Source organism: Ranitomeya imitator, chromosome 2 (assembly GCF_032444005.1).
Source record: "Ranitomeya imitator isolate aRanImi1 chromosome 2, aRanImi1.pri, whole genome shotgun sequence".
Classification (NCBI taxonomy): domain Eukaryota; kingdom Metazoa; phylum Chordata; class Amphibia; order Anura; family Dendrobatidae; genus Ranitomeya; species Ranitomeya imitator.
The window spans coordinates 585,938,224-585,956,133 of NC_091283.1; the positions used below are offsets into that span (position 1 = coordinate 585,938,224).

At 43.1% G+C, this 17,910-nt stretch overlaps 1 protein-coding gene across 1 annotated transcript in view; it reads right to left on the reverse strand.

The window, feature by feature from the left end:
• The window catches only part of VSTM2L (V-set and transmembrane domain containing 2 like), a 112,912-nt gene extending 95,261 nt beyond the window's left edge, over positions 1-17,651 (reverse strand). Inside the window, exon 1 of the mRNA XM_069752279.1 lies at positions 17,276-17,651. Coding sequence (XP_069608380.1) covers positions 17,276-17,366 — 91 coding nt within the window. The 5' untranslated portion in view covers positions 17,367-17,651. The remainder of the gene's footprint in view (positions 1-17,275) is intronic.
• Positions 17,652-17,910: the final 259 nt, after the last annotated feature.

Consider the following 17,910-nt stretch of genomic DNA (forward strand, 5'->3'; position numbering starts at 1 on the left):
TAAAATGAATGAGAAGAATGGAGCCAATACGTAAACCAGAAAGTGTAGGAATGACTGGGTGATAACACTCCATGACAGCAATGCCCCATTCCAAATATCCTATGGGGGCACATAGAAATCACAGAGGGCGATCTATTAGGCTACGTTCACATTTGCGTTGCGCGCCGGTGCGTCGGCGACGCAACGCACGACGCACAAAAAACGCGCGCAAAACGCGCGCAAAAACGCTGCGTTTTGCGACGCGTGCGTCGTTTTTTGACGAAAATCGGACGCACGAAAAATGCAACTTGTTGCATTTTCTTGCGTCCGACGCTAGCGTCGAAAACGACGCACATGTCGAAAAACGCGACCAAAAAAACGCACGCGTCCCCTATGTTAAACATAGGGGCGCGTAGCCGCTGCGTCGCCGACGCAACAGCGACGCACATTAGCGTAACGCTAATGTGAACGTAGCCTTACTCGGGAACTTCATCTATTAATTAGGGCCGAGAGAGGAAAAGAGAAAGCCCCCCAAAAATGTATTTACACTCTGTAATCCCCCGAAGTGCTTACTTATAGGGGTATACAGTGGACCCTACGGAACAAGGTCTCTCTTAATAATAATAAATTATAGAAACATTTTACGATTAATACAATTTTGTCATAGGTGTTCAAGCTTCATAAAAATTGAGTATTTGCCGAGAGCCAATTTTTCCACTGCTTTTTACATTAGAAAATAGATATAATTGCCTTGATAAATCTTCATGTTTCCTTAAAAGACTTCTGCAAGGACGGCTCTCTATCGAAAAGCTCCAATGAATCTGTGCATTACATGGACGGCACGTACTAATGCTTAGGACTAACCAGACACCTTCCCCAGCAATAACAGATGATAATCTGATCACCGTTTCATCCATAGTGGAATGTGTCATCAGAAAATATCCAACTGTATGAATCAGGTGAAAAGTAAACGTTATATAAATTTAAAAAAATATTTTTTTTATATCACAATATGTATAAGACAAATGTGAGAAACCATGCAATTTTGCAACTGGCCAATGGGAATAATCTACACTCAGTTTTTTCTGGAAATTCACATGTACATTAGCAGCAACAGACCAACTCAGACCCTATCTTTTATATAGAAGCATCTAATGAGCGTGTGCAAAGATCATTTCGATGGGAGGGGAGAAGGGTCAGCTGTCACATCACCTATTGTGATTGGTGGATCCTTTTTTATCAGTTTTGTACAGAGGCAATGTTCACATCATGTTTTACTCTACGTTCAGTGTCTCCTCATGCCCGAAGCTCCACAGAACAGGACTCAGGCGTATCCAGTGATGGAGCCATTGATTATAGTGATGCAGAAGGAGTCACGGTGTACTTTGTCACACATCAGTTTCAGCTCTACATACCTATGGGAGGGGAACACCGAGCCCCGATGGAGAGATTCAACGTGTGATGTGACCCTGCCTGTGTAGGCACTGAAGAACAGGAAACAGGAAAAAAAACGTAAATCCAGATTGTGATATGAGTAATATTTTTGATGGTACATTCCCTTTAAGTGCTGGAAGTCTCTATAAAGTTACATAGAGTGCTCTTTCTTCAAGTGATTTCTCTCCTTGCTAAGTGAAGGTGAACATGTGACATTTTTTGGAGTCTCAAAAAAAGTAGATGACTCCTTTGGAGTCGTAGAGCCAGTAATAGGGCCCCACTCTGCCCATCTGGAACACCAAAAGAGATGAGATGCCCCAAATGAGAACACTCTATCCTGGTAACAAGCCCCATTAATTACCGTTTAGTATATAGTCCCAGAGTGCGCAGTGATGCGGTAGGCATTATTATTAACCCTTTGTATGCTACTAAAGACCCAACCTCTTGCTAAATATGAGGTACAACTATTCTAACTTTCCAATTACCAGTTAATCTCAGTTTAAGGCCGGCGTCACACTAGCGAGTTTTACGGACGTATGAGCACATAAAATACGTCCGTAAAACACGCATTACACACGGCCCAATGAGCGTGGGAACTTTTCTGAATATTTTCCCAGCCTCGAGGTCATATGAGGACAACCAGCAGAGGGCGCACCACCGCGAATGAAGGTAACTACACATCATTGACCTACTTTCCATTCATTCGCTGGGGTTTTACAGGCAGGAGCACAGCTGCATTATAGCAGAGCTCCTGCCTGTAAAATAATTTAACCCCTTCAGATGGATTTACATCGTGGGACATATCGACGGAAGGTATGAGATATTGTTGGTTTATTATTTTTTATTTGTTACAGGTCGAGGGTCTTCAGGTGGATTGAGAGTGGAATAAAATATTACAACAACCTGTGTGCTTATTTCATTAAAATACTTTGCAATATTGTGTGTTTTTTTAACCATTTCATGCTATAGGATTAATAATGGATAGGTGTCATAATTTACGCCTCTCCATTATTAATCTGGTTTAATGTCACCTTACAATAGCAAGGTGACATTAACCCTTCATTACCCCATATCCCACCGCTACACGGGAATGGGAAGAGAGTGGCCAAGTGCCAGAATAGGCGCATCTTCCAGATGTGCCTTTTCTGGGGTGGCTGGGGGCAGATGTTTTTAGCCAGGGGGCCAATAACCATGGACCCTCTCCAGGCTATTAATATCTGCCCTCAGTCACTGGCTTTAATACTCTGGCGGAGAAAATTGTGCGGGAGCCCACGCCAATTTTTTCCGCCATTTAACCCGTTAATTTAATAGCTAGACAGCCCAAATTTTGCACATACACACTACTAACATTAGTAGTGTGGAATATGCAAAAAAATTGGGGATATGAGAAGGTTTACTGTATGTAAGCCATGTCTCATATCATGTCGGGTTTAGGAAGGAGATAGCAAAAGCCGGCAATTCAATTTAAGCTTTTAAGCTATCTCGCGCTGGATGAAATATTAAAATATATATATATATATATATATATGTGTCTCACTGACATATATATATATATATATATATATATATATATATATACATATATACACAATGGGGCAAAAAAGTATTTAGTCAGTCAGCAATAGTGCAAGTTCCACCACTTAAAAAGATGAGAGGCGTCTGTAATTTACATCATAGGTAGACCTCAACTATGGGAGACAAACTGAGAAAAAAAAATCCAGAAAATCACATTGTCTGTTTTTTTAACATTTTATTTGCATATTATGGTGGAAAATAAGTATTTGGTCAGAAACAAACAATCAAGATTTCTGGCTCTCACAGACCTGTAACTTCTTCTTTAAGAGTCTCCTCTTTCCTCCACTCATTACCTGTAGTAATGGCACCTGTTTAAACTTGTTATCAGTATAAAAAGACACCTGTGCACACCCTCAAACAGTCTGACTCCAAACTCCACTATGGTGAAGACCAAAGAGCTGTCAAAGGACACCAGAAACAAAATTGTAGCCCTGCACCAGGCTGGGAAGACTGAATCTGCAATAGCCAACCAGCTTGGAGTGAAGAAATCAACAGTGGGAGCAATAATTAGAAAATGGAAGACATACAAGACCACTGATAATCTCCCTCGATCTGGAGCTCCACGCAAAATCCCACCCCGTGGGGTCAGAATGATCACAAGAACGGTGAGCAAAAATCCCAGAACCACGCGGGGGGACCTAGTGAATGAACTGCAGAGAGCTGGGACCAATGTAACAAGGCCTACCATAAGTAACACACTAGGCCACCATGGACTCAGATCCTGCAGTGCCAGACGTGTCCCACTGCTTAAGCCAGTACATGTCCGGGCCCGTCTGAAGTTTGCTAGAGAGCATTTGGATGATCCAGAGGAGTTTTGGGAGAATGTCCTATGGTCTGATGAAACCAAACTGGAACTGTTTGGTAGAAACACAACTTGTCGTGTTTGGAGGAAAAAGAATACTGAGTTGCATCCATCAAACACCATACCTACTGTAAAGCATGGTGGTGGAAACATCATGCTTTGGGGCTGTTTCTCTGCAAAGGGGCCAGGACGACTGATCCGGGTACATGAAAGAATGAATGGGGCCATGTATCGTGAGATTTTGAGTGCAAACCTCCTTCCATCAGCAAGGGCATTGAAGATGAAACGTGGCTGGGTCTTTCAACATGACAATGATCCAAAGCACACCGCCAGGGCAACGAAGGAGTGGCTTCGTAAGAAGCATTTCAAGGTCCTGGAGTGGCCTAGCCAGTCTCCAGATCTCAACCCTATAGAAAACCTTTGGAGGGAGTTGAAAGTCCGTGTTGCCAAGCGAAAAGCCAAAAACATCACTGCTCTAGAGGAGATCTGCATGGAGGAATGGGCCAACATACCAACAACAGTGTGTGGCAACCTTGTGAAGACTTACAGAAAACGTTTGACCTCTGTCATTGCCAACAAAGGATATATTACAAAGTATTGAGATGAAATTTTGTTTCTGACCAAATACTTATTTTCCACCATAATATGCAAATAAAATGTTAAAAAAACAGACAATGTGATTTTCTGGATTTTTTTTTCTCAGTTTGTCTCCCATAGTTGAGGTCTACCTATGATGTAAATTACAGACGCCTCTCATCTTTTTAAGTGGTGGAACTTGCACTATTGCTGACTGACTAAATACTTTTTTGCCCCACTGTATATATGACAGTACATATGTTTTTATGTTTTTGGGAGCACATGGATCCATTGTAAGTCCCTATGTCGGTTTTGCAAGCCTGCGAGAAAATCTCGCAGTACGGATGCCATACGGATTACATACGGAGGATGCCATGAGCAAAATACGCTGACACACCCTGCCTACGGAGGAGCTACGGACCACTATTTTGGGGACTTTTCTGCGTATTACGGTCGTAATTTACGGACCGTATTGTCTTATGCCGAGTGTGACGCCGGCCTAAAGCAACCATTTATCTAACTCCGATTTTAGGCTATGCTCTGGTTAGGAGTCTCTTTACATTTTATGAAATCACAGGCAATTCGCTAGTATAGAATTTTTTATGAGAAACATGCAGGGATCCATTCGAAGAATACAGGGGATCAACAGTTATATGTCCATTCTGTGGGTGGATCACAGATTGCACCGTGCTGTGGATATACAAAAGTAGTAATCCCACTATAAGGCGGAACTTAACTTTAAATCAGGACATATTATATATACCTGCATCTAAAGAGTAATCATCATAACCCAACAATAAGAAACTTTGCAATATATATTATGAGAGAAATCTGCTTCTTTCTCCTCCTGGACTGATCATTCATTCTCAAAACATCCAATTCACTGGTAAAACCTCTTCTTCAGAGCTTACATAGATTGGAAATGACAGTTGGTGCTCATGGAGTTCTATAGAGAACTGTGTGATGTCAGGAAACTTGTGTCTGCCTCTAGTTTCTCCCTCCATAGAACTTTAAACGCACCAACTGTCATCTCCTATCTCAGTAATGGGAAAATCTTTCTTAACTGAATACGGATATTTTACTCATGAATTGAGAATGACAGATCAGTCCAGGAGGCGAAAGCAGATCTGTATGATAAGATACATTACAAAGATGCTTATATTCATGTGCCCTATTGATTGATGAAAGAAAAACTAAAAGATGGTTATCGTGTAAGACATACATTTTAATAGGACTCCGCCTGCACTAGCTTTCCATTTATACCTGTTGCAGATATGTGCTGGTCTATATATTACCTCTCTGCTGAAATCCTATATATAACTGTGTGTGTCATCGTCTCCTTCCCTACATGGATAAAATGTAACCCCCATGTTCTTACACTTTGTATCTTCTGCACAATTGCTTCAATTACTCCCACAGTCACTTCATGCAAATTGCAATGTTGTGCAGTAATCCATTTGCACTTATGTAGCGCATAGCAACTCGAGAGCTTATGTGTGGAACGAAAAATAGGCAGAAAAATGTATATATTAGGTGATTAGACATGAGATGGATGGATAGATAGATATGTGATAGATATGGGATAGATAGATAGATAGATAGATAGATAGATAGATAGATAGATATGAGATAGATAGATAGATAATGTGATAGATAGATAGATAATGTGATAGATAGATAGATAGATAGATAATGTGATAGATATGGGATAGATAGATAGATAGATAGATAGATATGAGATAGATAGATAGATAGATAGATAGATAGATAGATAGATAGATAGATAGATAGATATGGGATAGATAGATAGATATGAGATAGATAGATGGATAGATAGATAGATGGATAGATAGATATGCGATATAGAGGTAGATGATAGATAGATAGATAGATAGATAGATAGATAGATAGATAGATAATGGGATAGATAGATAGATAGATATGAGATAGATAGATAGATAGATATGAGATAGATAGATGGATAGATAGATATGTGATAGAGAGGTAGATGATAGATAGATAGATAGATAGATAGATAGATAGATAGATAGATAATGTGATAGATATGGGATAGATAGATAGATAATGTGATAGATATGGGATAGATAGATAGATAGATAGATAGATAGATAGATAGATAATGTGATAGATAGATATGAGATAGATAGATGGATAGATAGATATGCGATATAGAGGTAGATAATAGATAGATAGATAGATATATAGATAGATAGACAGATAGATAGATAGATAGATAGATAATGTGATAGATATGGGATAGATAGATAATGTGATAGATAGATATGAGATAGATAGATAGATAGATAGATAGATAGATATTAGATAGATCTATAGATAGATAGATATGAGATAGAGAGGTAGATAGATAGATAATTTGATTGATAGATAGATAGATACATAGATAAGAGATCTAAATATGGGATAGATAGATAGATAGATAGATAGATAGATAGATAGATAGATAGATAGATAGATAATTTGATAGATAGATAGATAGATGGATAGATAAGAGATCTAAATATGGGATAGATAGATAGATAGATAGATGGATAGATAAGAGATCTAAATATGGGATAGATAGATAGATAGATAGATAGATAGATAGATAGATAGATAGATAGATAGCCAGTCTGACCAAGCCATCAACCTCCATGGCCTGACAAAAGGTGAAATCCAGAAAATAGTACACAAAGTCAAAGAGGAATATCTCAGCATCTGGAGGAACGACATAAACAAATCCCAGAAACTGACAATATACCAGAATCTACAGAGGGAGTACAAACTGGCCCCATATCTAGAGAAACTAGAAAACCCCAAAGATCGACAGATCCTGAGCCGGTACAGACTGAGCGCCCACAGCCTACTCATCAAATCCGGGCGGCACCGACAGAACTACAAGCCTCGAGAGAGCAGACTCTGCCATCAGTGCCCCCAGGAGGCCGTGGAGGATGAGGCCCACTTCCTGCTGAGGTGCCCCAAATACTCCGCAGTGAGGGACACTCACTTCAAGAGACTGTCTGATCTCCTCCCAGACTTCACCTCCAAGGAGGAGGAAGAGAAACTGCCGATAATACTGGGGGAAGAGAAAAGTGCAGTGGCCGTAGCAGCGGAATATGTCAGTGCCTGCCACAGACTAAGAGGAGCCTGATATGTCATGGACTCCTGTATCCCAACACTGGACACGTCCCTATCCCCCGACTAAAGAGCCTGATATGTCATGGACTCCTATACCCCACCCTGGACATGTCCCTATCCCCCCACTAAAGAGCCTGATATGTCATGGACTCCTATACCCCACCCTGGAAACATCCCCTATCCTCTAAAAGGAATTTGATATTCCTTGGACCTCTATATCCCCCCCTCCCCTACCCCCGTATTTTTACCATATGCTTTGGCAATGCTAACATGTACTTAGTCCTGCCAATAAAGCTCATTTGAATTGAATTGAATTGAATAGATAGATAGATAGATAGATAGATAGATAGATAGATAGATAATGTGATAGATATGGGATAGATAGATAGATAGATAGATAGATAGATAGATATGAGATAGATCGATAGATAGATAGATATGAGATAGATGGATAGATAGATAGATATCCCGCCCACCATTCTTAGGAGTAAGAAGCAATGAACATGAGCTCCTGAATTTCCATCACTTTATACCTTGTAATGAGGCAACTGTAAGACAAAACCTGGAAAAACTCAACTCCGTGGAACATAAAAGTGATCTGGACTGAACTGGACTTTAGTTTTTATGAAAAAAGGAAGAATTGGAGGACTTAAAGGACAAAACAAGAATCTCCTTGAGGACACAGACTGGAAGCAGCCGACATCATACATCTGACATCCTGATACCTGGACCTATAGAAGGTAGGAGAGTTCTTTAACTACAACACAACCTATAGACTTGCTACAAATTAACCTCCTTAGAAACAAGGATTATAATTAAGATATAACTACAAAATGGAAAACACAAATTTAGAACAAGTAAATGAACAAAGCCCAGAGCCAGAGACACAGGAATGCTGGGGGCCAGATCAGGAGATAACACAGGGGGGCAATAAACGCAAGATGGACTACATTAGAGAGAATCCGGAGACTCTTTATGCAGATTTCACAAAGGAAGAACGAAAAAGAAAAACCAATGTATTATTCTATACAGACCGTCTCTCAGCCTGGCACACTGCGCTGTGCAAACGATATAAACATGTATCTAAATCCAACGCTAATGGTGTCCAGCGGATTAAAATTACCAGCCAAGCAGATGAGGACACCAATGCGCTCACCATAAGCCTATACAAAAATGGCACAGTCATGGCGCAGGGGAATGAGGAGATTCTGCAGCAATTTGAAAATTGTTTCTCTGATATCAAAGAGCAGGCACAAACCTATAAAGGACTACAAGCCCCAGCAGCTACCTCTAATGCGACCTCTAATGCTCACATAGGGATTCCTAGACAGAGCTGCCTAACCCCCGACACTTCACACCTCTCGCCTGATAACATCAGAGACTTCTTATCTCAACTAGATATAGACTTGGTCCAACTGAAATTAGAATGTGAAAGAAACTCACAAAGCAATGCAAATTACCAAGCAGCAAATGACAAGGCCCTACAGAAAATAAGGGAGGAAATGTGTGAACTGAAATGTCAACACAAGACAGCACTACAGGAAATGGGGAAGCTGAAAAAAGACAATGATCAACTCCGAAAGGAAATTACAGAATTAAAAGCCCATAGCCCTGGACATCTGAACCAGCAGGGGGCAATGGGCACAAGCGAGAGAGCAGACAACATGGCCACCACTGAACAGAATGTAGAGACACCAAACAGCATTAAAATAATAACCAACAATATGATGGAAGAGAGAAAAGAACCAGCCACCAGCAAAGCCAGCACCACAGACCCCCATCAGCAGCACCGTAGCCCACCCAAGACATCGCAAAGTCCTGATATTGTCCTAATAATGGACTCAAATCCTGAAACCAGAGAGATGGAAGAGAGAAGAGATCCAGCCAGCACCACAGACCTCCGTCAGCAGCACATTAGCCCACCCAAGACATCGCAAAGTCCTGATACTGTCCTAATAATGGACTCAAATCCTGAAACCACAGAGATAGAAGAGAGAAGAGAACCAGCCACCAGCAAAGCCAGCACCACAGACCCCCGTCAGCAGCACCGTAGCACACCCAAGACATCACAAAGCCCTGCTATTGTCCTAATAATGGACTCAAATGGGAAGTACCTAAATACACAGCGGCTATTCCCAGGAAAACAGGTCCGTACAATTCGCTGTGCAAGTATCGAACAGGTGACAGAGGTCATCAGTAGACCACGGTTTACCAACCCAAAGCACATTATTATACACACGGGTACAAACAATCGGCCAGACCAGCAGATCGCAGAACAACTGATCAAACTGGCAAAGATGGCAAACCTAAAATTCCCGGACAGTAAAATCCTTCTGTCATCGCTGCTCCCAAGAAAGGACATACCCAGGCCAACCACCCAAGCCATCAATGCAGAACTGACTGAAAGGATCAAGACTGTGCCAAATGTGACCCTGGCACAACACCTCTCCATAAACATCAGTCACCTGCACGATGATAAACACCTCAACAAACAAGGGGTCAGCCTCCTGGCCAAAGAGCTGAAGGACATCGTGCTAAACAGAGACCCCGGGCCTGGATTCAACAGTGGCCATAATCACACTGAAAGACCCCCGAGAACGATAAAACAGAAAACCCCAAGGCTACCTCCTGAAGCTGGAAACAAAGCTCTTCACCCAGTGTCGGACCATCGGAGGTGGAGACCTCCACCGAGGAGACCACCAAACCCACACAGATACATGCAGAGCAGAGATAGGGATGAGATAATAAACCTGCTCAATGCACTGCGCAGAATAATAATGTGACTGGATGGAACCAAGCTCTTCTATAAAACTGTCAGAAATCCAGTTTGTCCCACACAGCCATACTCATTACAAGGTATACACACAAACCACACAGAAGAATGTCTTCACTTACAATCAGCAGCTGGAATATCCAGGGTCTCAACGCCTCAACCTTCGGATCTAAAACAAAGGACCCTGATTTTATACAAAGTCTGAAAAATATAGACATTCAGATCCTCCTGGAAACATGGACCAGAGCCGAAAATGAATCCCTGGTGCCTATTGGATACAAGGAATTCTGGGTCCATGCCCAGAAAAATAAAAACATCAAACAGGGCCGGGGCTCAGGAGGAGTAGCGATCTGGTATAAAGAGGAGCTCCATCAGTACATCAAACCGGTGAAGAAAGGAGGCAGCCACATATGGATCAGAATCAGCAGCTCCATCCTCACCTGTCAGTCTGATGTCCACCTCTGTGCCACCTATATACCACCGCCAGAGTCCCCCTACTTCAATCCAGACTGCTTCGAGATCTTACAAAGAGAAGCCGCCCATTATCAGGCCCTGGGCAAAGTTCTCATCTTTGGAGACCTCAATGCAAGAACAGGGAGAGAGAGAGACTTCCTGACCACGGATGGAAACATCTACATACTTGGAGCAGAGAATGACGGCCAAGACCCTGTACACACTGAGAGAAACAGCTATGACAGTACAGTCAACAAAAGTGGCAGAAAGCTCCTGAACGTATGTAAAAGTTTAGGACTTCATATCCTCAATGGACGAAGCAAGGGTGACTCCTTAGGAAGGTATACACTAAACTCCCATGTAGGGAGGAGCGTAGTTGATTACGCCATTACAGACCTGAACCTGGCAGATGTCAGCGCCTTCATAGTCACCCCACAAACGCACCTGTCAGACCACAGCCAACTTCTTCTGTACAGGAAATCTACAGAGAAACCATCCACTCAGAAGCCACAGCAGAGCGGCCTCTTCACCCGGCCTCCATCCTACAAATGGTCCAAAATGTCGGCACTAAAGTATAAAGAAGCTTCCAGCAGACCTGAAATACAGCGGATGCTCCACCACTTCTACAACCTCGAGTACATGCCAAACCCAGAGGGAGTGAGCCAAGCCGCAAAGGACCTCAACAATATATTCTACGCAATGGCCAGACTGTCCGACCTTAAAAAAGTCGACTACAAGAGACCAAAAGAAACACAGGTCAATGGCTGGTTTGACAAAGAATGCAAAGCTGTACGGAAGACCCTGAGAACAGCCTCCAACAAGAAACACAGAGACCCCAACCACCTGGGTCTGAGGGAAGCCTATGACTCCATACAAAAGCAGTACAAAACCATCCTCAGGAGGAAGAAGCAGAGTTACATCTCTACCAAGCTTAACCAACTCCAAGACGCCCTCCAAGACAACTCCTTCTGGGATCTATGGAACCACATGGGCACCAAAGACAAGAAAAACAACAACCATATCCAAAATGGCAACCTCTGGCTCCAATACTTCAGAGACCTCTATAAAGACATTCCAAAGGAAGGACTAAGCCAAGAACAGGAAAACATAATGGCGAAACTAAAAGCAATGGAGGAAAAAATCAAAAACTTCCAAAACCCGGTGGATACACCCATAACACTACAGGAAGTAACCGAGAGACTCTCCTCCATAAGATGTAGAAAAGCCGGTGGCCTGGATGGAATCCTACCAGAAATGCTGAAGTTCAGCCCACCAGAAATACAGGCTGCAATGGTTAAACTCTTCAATATTGTACTGAGTGCCGGCTACTTCCCTCGTACCTGGAACCAAGGCCTCATCACGCCCATCCACAAGAGTGGGGACAGGTATGACCCAGCCAACTACAGAGGCATATGCGTCAGCAGCAACCTGGGAAAACTGTTCAACAGTATCCTGAACAAGAGGATCCTCACCTTCCTCACCGAGCACAACGTCCTCAGCAAGAGCCAAGCAAGGTTCATGCCGAACCACCGCACCACTGACCACATCTATACTCTGCACAGCCTCATTCAGAAACACGTCTACAATACAAAGAATGGGAAGATATACGCCTGCTTTGTGGACTTTAAAAAGGCCTTTGATTCAGTGTGGCACCCGGGCTTATTCCTGAAACTGCTGGAGAGTGGAATAGGAGGAAAGACCTACGATGTCATCAAAAGCTCCTACACCGAGAACCGCTGCAGCGTGAGTGTGAACGGCAAAAGAACGGCTTATTTCCAGCAGAGCCGCGGAGTCAGACAAGGCTGCAGCCTAAGTCCAACGCTCTTCAACATCTACATCAACGAGCTGGCTACCGCCCTGGAATCCTCCTCAGCACCAGGTCTCACCCTCCACGACGCTCAGGTGAAATTCCTGCTGTATGCAGATGACCTGCTGCTGCTGTCACCATCCAAGAAAGGCCTCCAGGACAACCTGAAAATCCTAGAGAAATTCAGCTCCACCTGGGCTCTACCGGTCAACCTAAAGAAAACCAACACCATGGTGTTCCAGAGGAGAAAGAGAAGATCAGACCAACACCCACCATTCGTCCTCAACAACTGCGACCTCACAGGAACTGACAAATATACCTACTTGGGCCTAGAGATTCACCGGTCAGGGAGTTTCAAACAAGCCATAGAGACCCTGAAAGATAAGGCCTGCAAAACCTTCTATGCCATCCGAAGGACACTCTACCATCTGAAGCCACCAGTGAGGGTCTGGCTAAAAATCTTCGACTCCATCATCGCCCCAATCCTCCTGTATGGCAGCGAAGTCTGGGGTCCTCACACCTACCCAGACTGGTCAAAGTGGGATTCCAGTCCAACAGAAATATTCCACCTGGAATTCTGCAAGCACCTTCTCCAGGTCCATCTGAGCACCTTCAACAGTGCTTGTCGGGCCGAGCTGGGCAGATTCCCTCTACATCTAACAGTTCTAAAGAAGGCGCTGTCATTCCGGGCTCACTTGCATAGGAGCAATCCAAGCTCCCATCACCATAAAGCCATGATACATGTAGGTGAAACAGAAAAACCAGAACCCTCGGAACAGCCCAGCCAAACCCAACCGGACCAGAACACCAATCACAACAACCTGACAAAAGCCGGAATTAGGAAGATGGCAGACGAAGGCCAGGAGAGGTATGTCAGTGACTGGAAGAATGATATCATCAGCTCACAGAAACTGACCATGTACCGGAGCCTACAGAGAGACTACAGACTGGCCCCATATCTGGAGAAACTCCCGGACCCCAGAGACCGCCAGATCCTGAGCCGATATAGACTCAGCGCCCACAGCCTGGCCATCGAATGTGGCCGACACAGGCAGAGCTACAAGCCCAGGGAGGAAAGACTGTGCCAACACTGTGATCAGGAGGCCAAAGAGGACGAAACCCACTTCCTGCTACACTGCTCCAAATACTCAGCAGTGAGGAACACTCACTTCAGGAGACTCGCACATCTCTTCCCAGACTTCATCACCATGAAAGAGGAAGAGAAAACATATATCCTGCTGGGAGAAGAAGAGAGCGCAGTGGAGATAGCAGCGCGGGGTATGTGAGCGAATGCCATAGACTGCGAGAAAGAGAACTATGATACCATGGACTATAGCCCCCAACCTGGACCTGCCCCATCCACCTCCCCTATGCCATGGACTATAGCCCCCACCCTGGATCTGCCCCCATCCACCTCCCCTATGCCATGGACTATAGCCCCCAAACTGGACCTGCCCCATCCACCTCCCCTATGCCATGGACTATAGCCCCCACCCTGCATCTGCCCCATCCACCTCCCCTATGCCATGGACTATAGCCCCCACAATGGACCTGCCCCATCCACCTCCCCTATGCCATGGACTATAGCCCCCACAATGGACCTGCCCCATCCACCTCCCCTACAGCTCCTACCCAACATCCCCACAGTCCCTATCCCTATTGCCTTTATACACTTGCTTTGGCAAAACTGATGTGTATTTGGTCCTGCCAATAAAGCTTCTTTGAATCTTGATATGCGATAGAGAGGTAGATGATAGATAGATAGATATGAGATAGATCTATAGATATATAGATATGAGATAGATGGATGGATAGATAGATAGATAGATAGATAGATAGATAGATAGATAGATAGATAGATAGATAGATATGCGATAGAGAGGTAGATGATAGATAGATAGATAGATAGATAGATAGATAGATAGATAGATAATGTGATAGATAGATATGAGATAGATAGATAGATAGATAGATAGATAGATAGATAGATAGATAGATAGATAGATCGATAATGTGATAGATATGGGATAGATAGATAGATATGAGATAGATAGATTGATATGAGATAGACCTATAGATATGAGATAGATCTATAGATAGATAGATAGATAGATAGATAGATAGATAGATAGATAGATAGATAGATAATGTGATAGATATGGGATAGATACATCGATAGATAGATAGATCTATAGATATATAGATATGAGATAGATGGATAGATAGATAGATAGATAGATAATGTGATAGATATGGGATAGATAGATAGCTATGAGATAGATAGATTGATATGAGATAGATCTATAGATAGATACATAGATAGATAGATAGAGATAGATAGACAGATAGATGATAGATTGATATGAGATAGATCTATAGATAGATAGATACATAGATAGATAGATAGAGATAGATAGACAGATAGATAGATAGATAGATAGATAGATATGAGATAGATCGATAGATAGATAGATATGAGATAGATAGATGGATAGATAGATATATGCGATATAGAGGTAGATAATACATAGATATATAGATAGATAGATAATGTGATAGATATGGGATAGATATGTGATAGATGGCCATGATTCAAATGGGCAAATAAACCACTTTTTTACATTTGAAATGCTTGTACTGCTGCCTATGCTTTATGGATTATCTATTAAATGCCTTTTTGAGGCTTGCCAAAACTATTTTCTAGATAGATAGATACATAGATAGATAGGAGTGTGAGATTAGCAGGACAGATGTGATCAATTGAGAAATAAAAAAAGAAAAGAGAGAAGGAAAGAGAAAGATAGAAAAGCAAGAAAGACAATGATAGAAAATGATATTCAACAGACAGACATGAGATAGAAGAATGGATAGATAGATAGATAGATAGATAGATAGATAGATAGATAGATAAATAGATAGATATGAGAAAGACAAGAGAATGATAGACAGATGTAGACAGAAAACTTGCATTGACAAACAAACACAAAGAAAAACATGCTAATGAAAATGTAGATAGATAACAGGTCGACTGAAAATAGATAAACATGACGTATGCAAGATAAATGGAGGAATAAACAAGAGATGAGCTAAATAGCAAGATGGGGAGATAGATAATAGATATGTGATAGATAGATAGATAGATATGAGATAGATAGATATGAGATAGATAGATAGATATGAGATAGATAGATAGATAGATAGATACATAGATAGATAGATAGAGATAGATAGACAGATAGATAGATAGATAGATAGATAGATAGATAGATAGATAGATAGATAGATAGATAGATATGAGATAGATAGATAGATAGATAGATAGATAGATAGATAGATAGATATGGGATAGATAGATAGATAGATAGATAGATAGATAGATAGATAGATATGAGATAGATAGATAGATATGAGATAGATAGATAGATATGAGATAGATAGATAGATATGGGATAGATAGATAGATAGATAGATATGAGATAGATAGATAGATATGAGATAGATAGATAGATATGGGATAGATAGATAGATAGATAGATAGATAGATAGATAGATAGATAGATATAGATAGATGTGATAAATATGAGATAGATAATATGAGATAGACAGACGATAGATAATAGATAGATGAACGCAATGATTCCACTAGTTTCCTTAGAGCCCATCCATCACTTCTCCGTGTTCTTCCCAATCTCCCCATAATCAGTAGGGGTCTCCACACTTCCCGCGCATCGGCCGTATTAATCTTCCTCACCCCAAACTACAATATCACTACAACTCTGATTGTCCTCATTAGGGATGTGGCATCCATCACTGCCACCGCCATTCTTCACAGTGAAATGTAATCTGGCAGTGTGTTGGGATCAGTCCCTGGACACTGTGCCCCCTCTGTGCCCCACGCTACCGCACAGTGTCCTGACACCGCAGCCTGAATCGCCAGGTCTCATTTGTATGGCGGTAGGAGCGCAGCAAATATTGACCAGTTATCCATGGCAGTGTCAGACCAAGCCGCTGCTGCCAATCACTGTAACATCTTCGGAGCAGTGTGCCAAACTTCCGGGCTTCTAAATCAATAATCACATTGTGTGAGCTAGCAGGGCAGAGAGCTGGGGTGGGCAGAATCCAGGGTAACGTGCTCACTATGGGGCAGGGGTCACACAGGGGTAATCCGACATGTTCACCTCCAGCACATACTACCCCACTAGGGCCACCAAATCACCCCAAAAGGACTACAACACCTAACATCGGATGTGGTACCACTACAAGGGTAACGTCTCCAACACCCCAGACACCACCCCATCCCCCATGCCCCAAACATCACATTTGCTACTTTAACAAAAACATCCCTTTAAATACAAAACGCAATTTGATGTAGGAGAATTACAAGATTCTGTCATTAACCCTATATCGCCCGATCAGCGATAGATGTCCGATGTCACAGATCCCACATCAGTCCCCAGTCCAGCACTATACAGAACACTTCTAAACTGGGACTATGTGCACTGGCCATTTATTATGAGGACCCCCACAAAACCCACCTGGAGCCCCTAGAATCACAGCCCTAGAGAGAGCAGGAAAGCTCATGTGCTGCGCTGCAGATCTGTCACCCCTTATAAGTAACCTTCATTCACATGAGGTATCGGTCACAGGCAGAAGGGACCCCCAAAACTCAAAGCCCCCCTCCCCACAATGCATAGAAAGCCAGATCCATCAGTAATAATACCATCAGCTGTGCCGTGCTTGTCTCCAACGCTCAGATGAATGTAGACCCCCAGGCAGTGCAGGACCCCCAGGCTCAGTCCCCAGGCTCCCATGGTGCTGTCACCCGGGGGGCTCCGACCGCTCTCCCACTGCAGGATGCGATCGCTGCGGAGGGATACGCTGGTGCTGTGATGTGACGCTGGCGGAGGGATCAAATTAAGTGCTGAAAAAAATCTGGTTTAAAGAGACCGCAAATCCTGAAATGGGATTTTCAGCGATTATAGGTGTTAATGCGCCTTATAGGGTCCCGTTATCCGCCCCGAGGGGAGGCTGCTCGGTGCCTGGACCCCACAGGGGAAAGCCCAGGCAGCTGTAACTTTGCTTCCCAAGAAACAAATGATGCTGAGAAGTCCTGTGCCTCACCTGCTGCCTGCTCTGTACCTCACAGGTCCTGTGCCTCAACTGCTGCCTGCCTGCACCTCACAAGTCCTGTGCCTCACCTGCTGCCTGCTCTGCACCTCACAAGTCCTGTGCCTCACCTGCTGCCTGCTCTGTACCTCACAGGTCCTGTGCCTCAACTGCTGCCTGCCTGCACCTCACAGGTCCTGTGCCTCACCTGCTGCCTGCTCTGTACCTCACAGGTCCTGTGCCTCAACT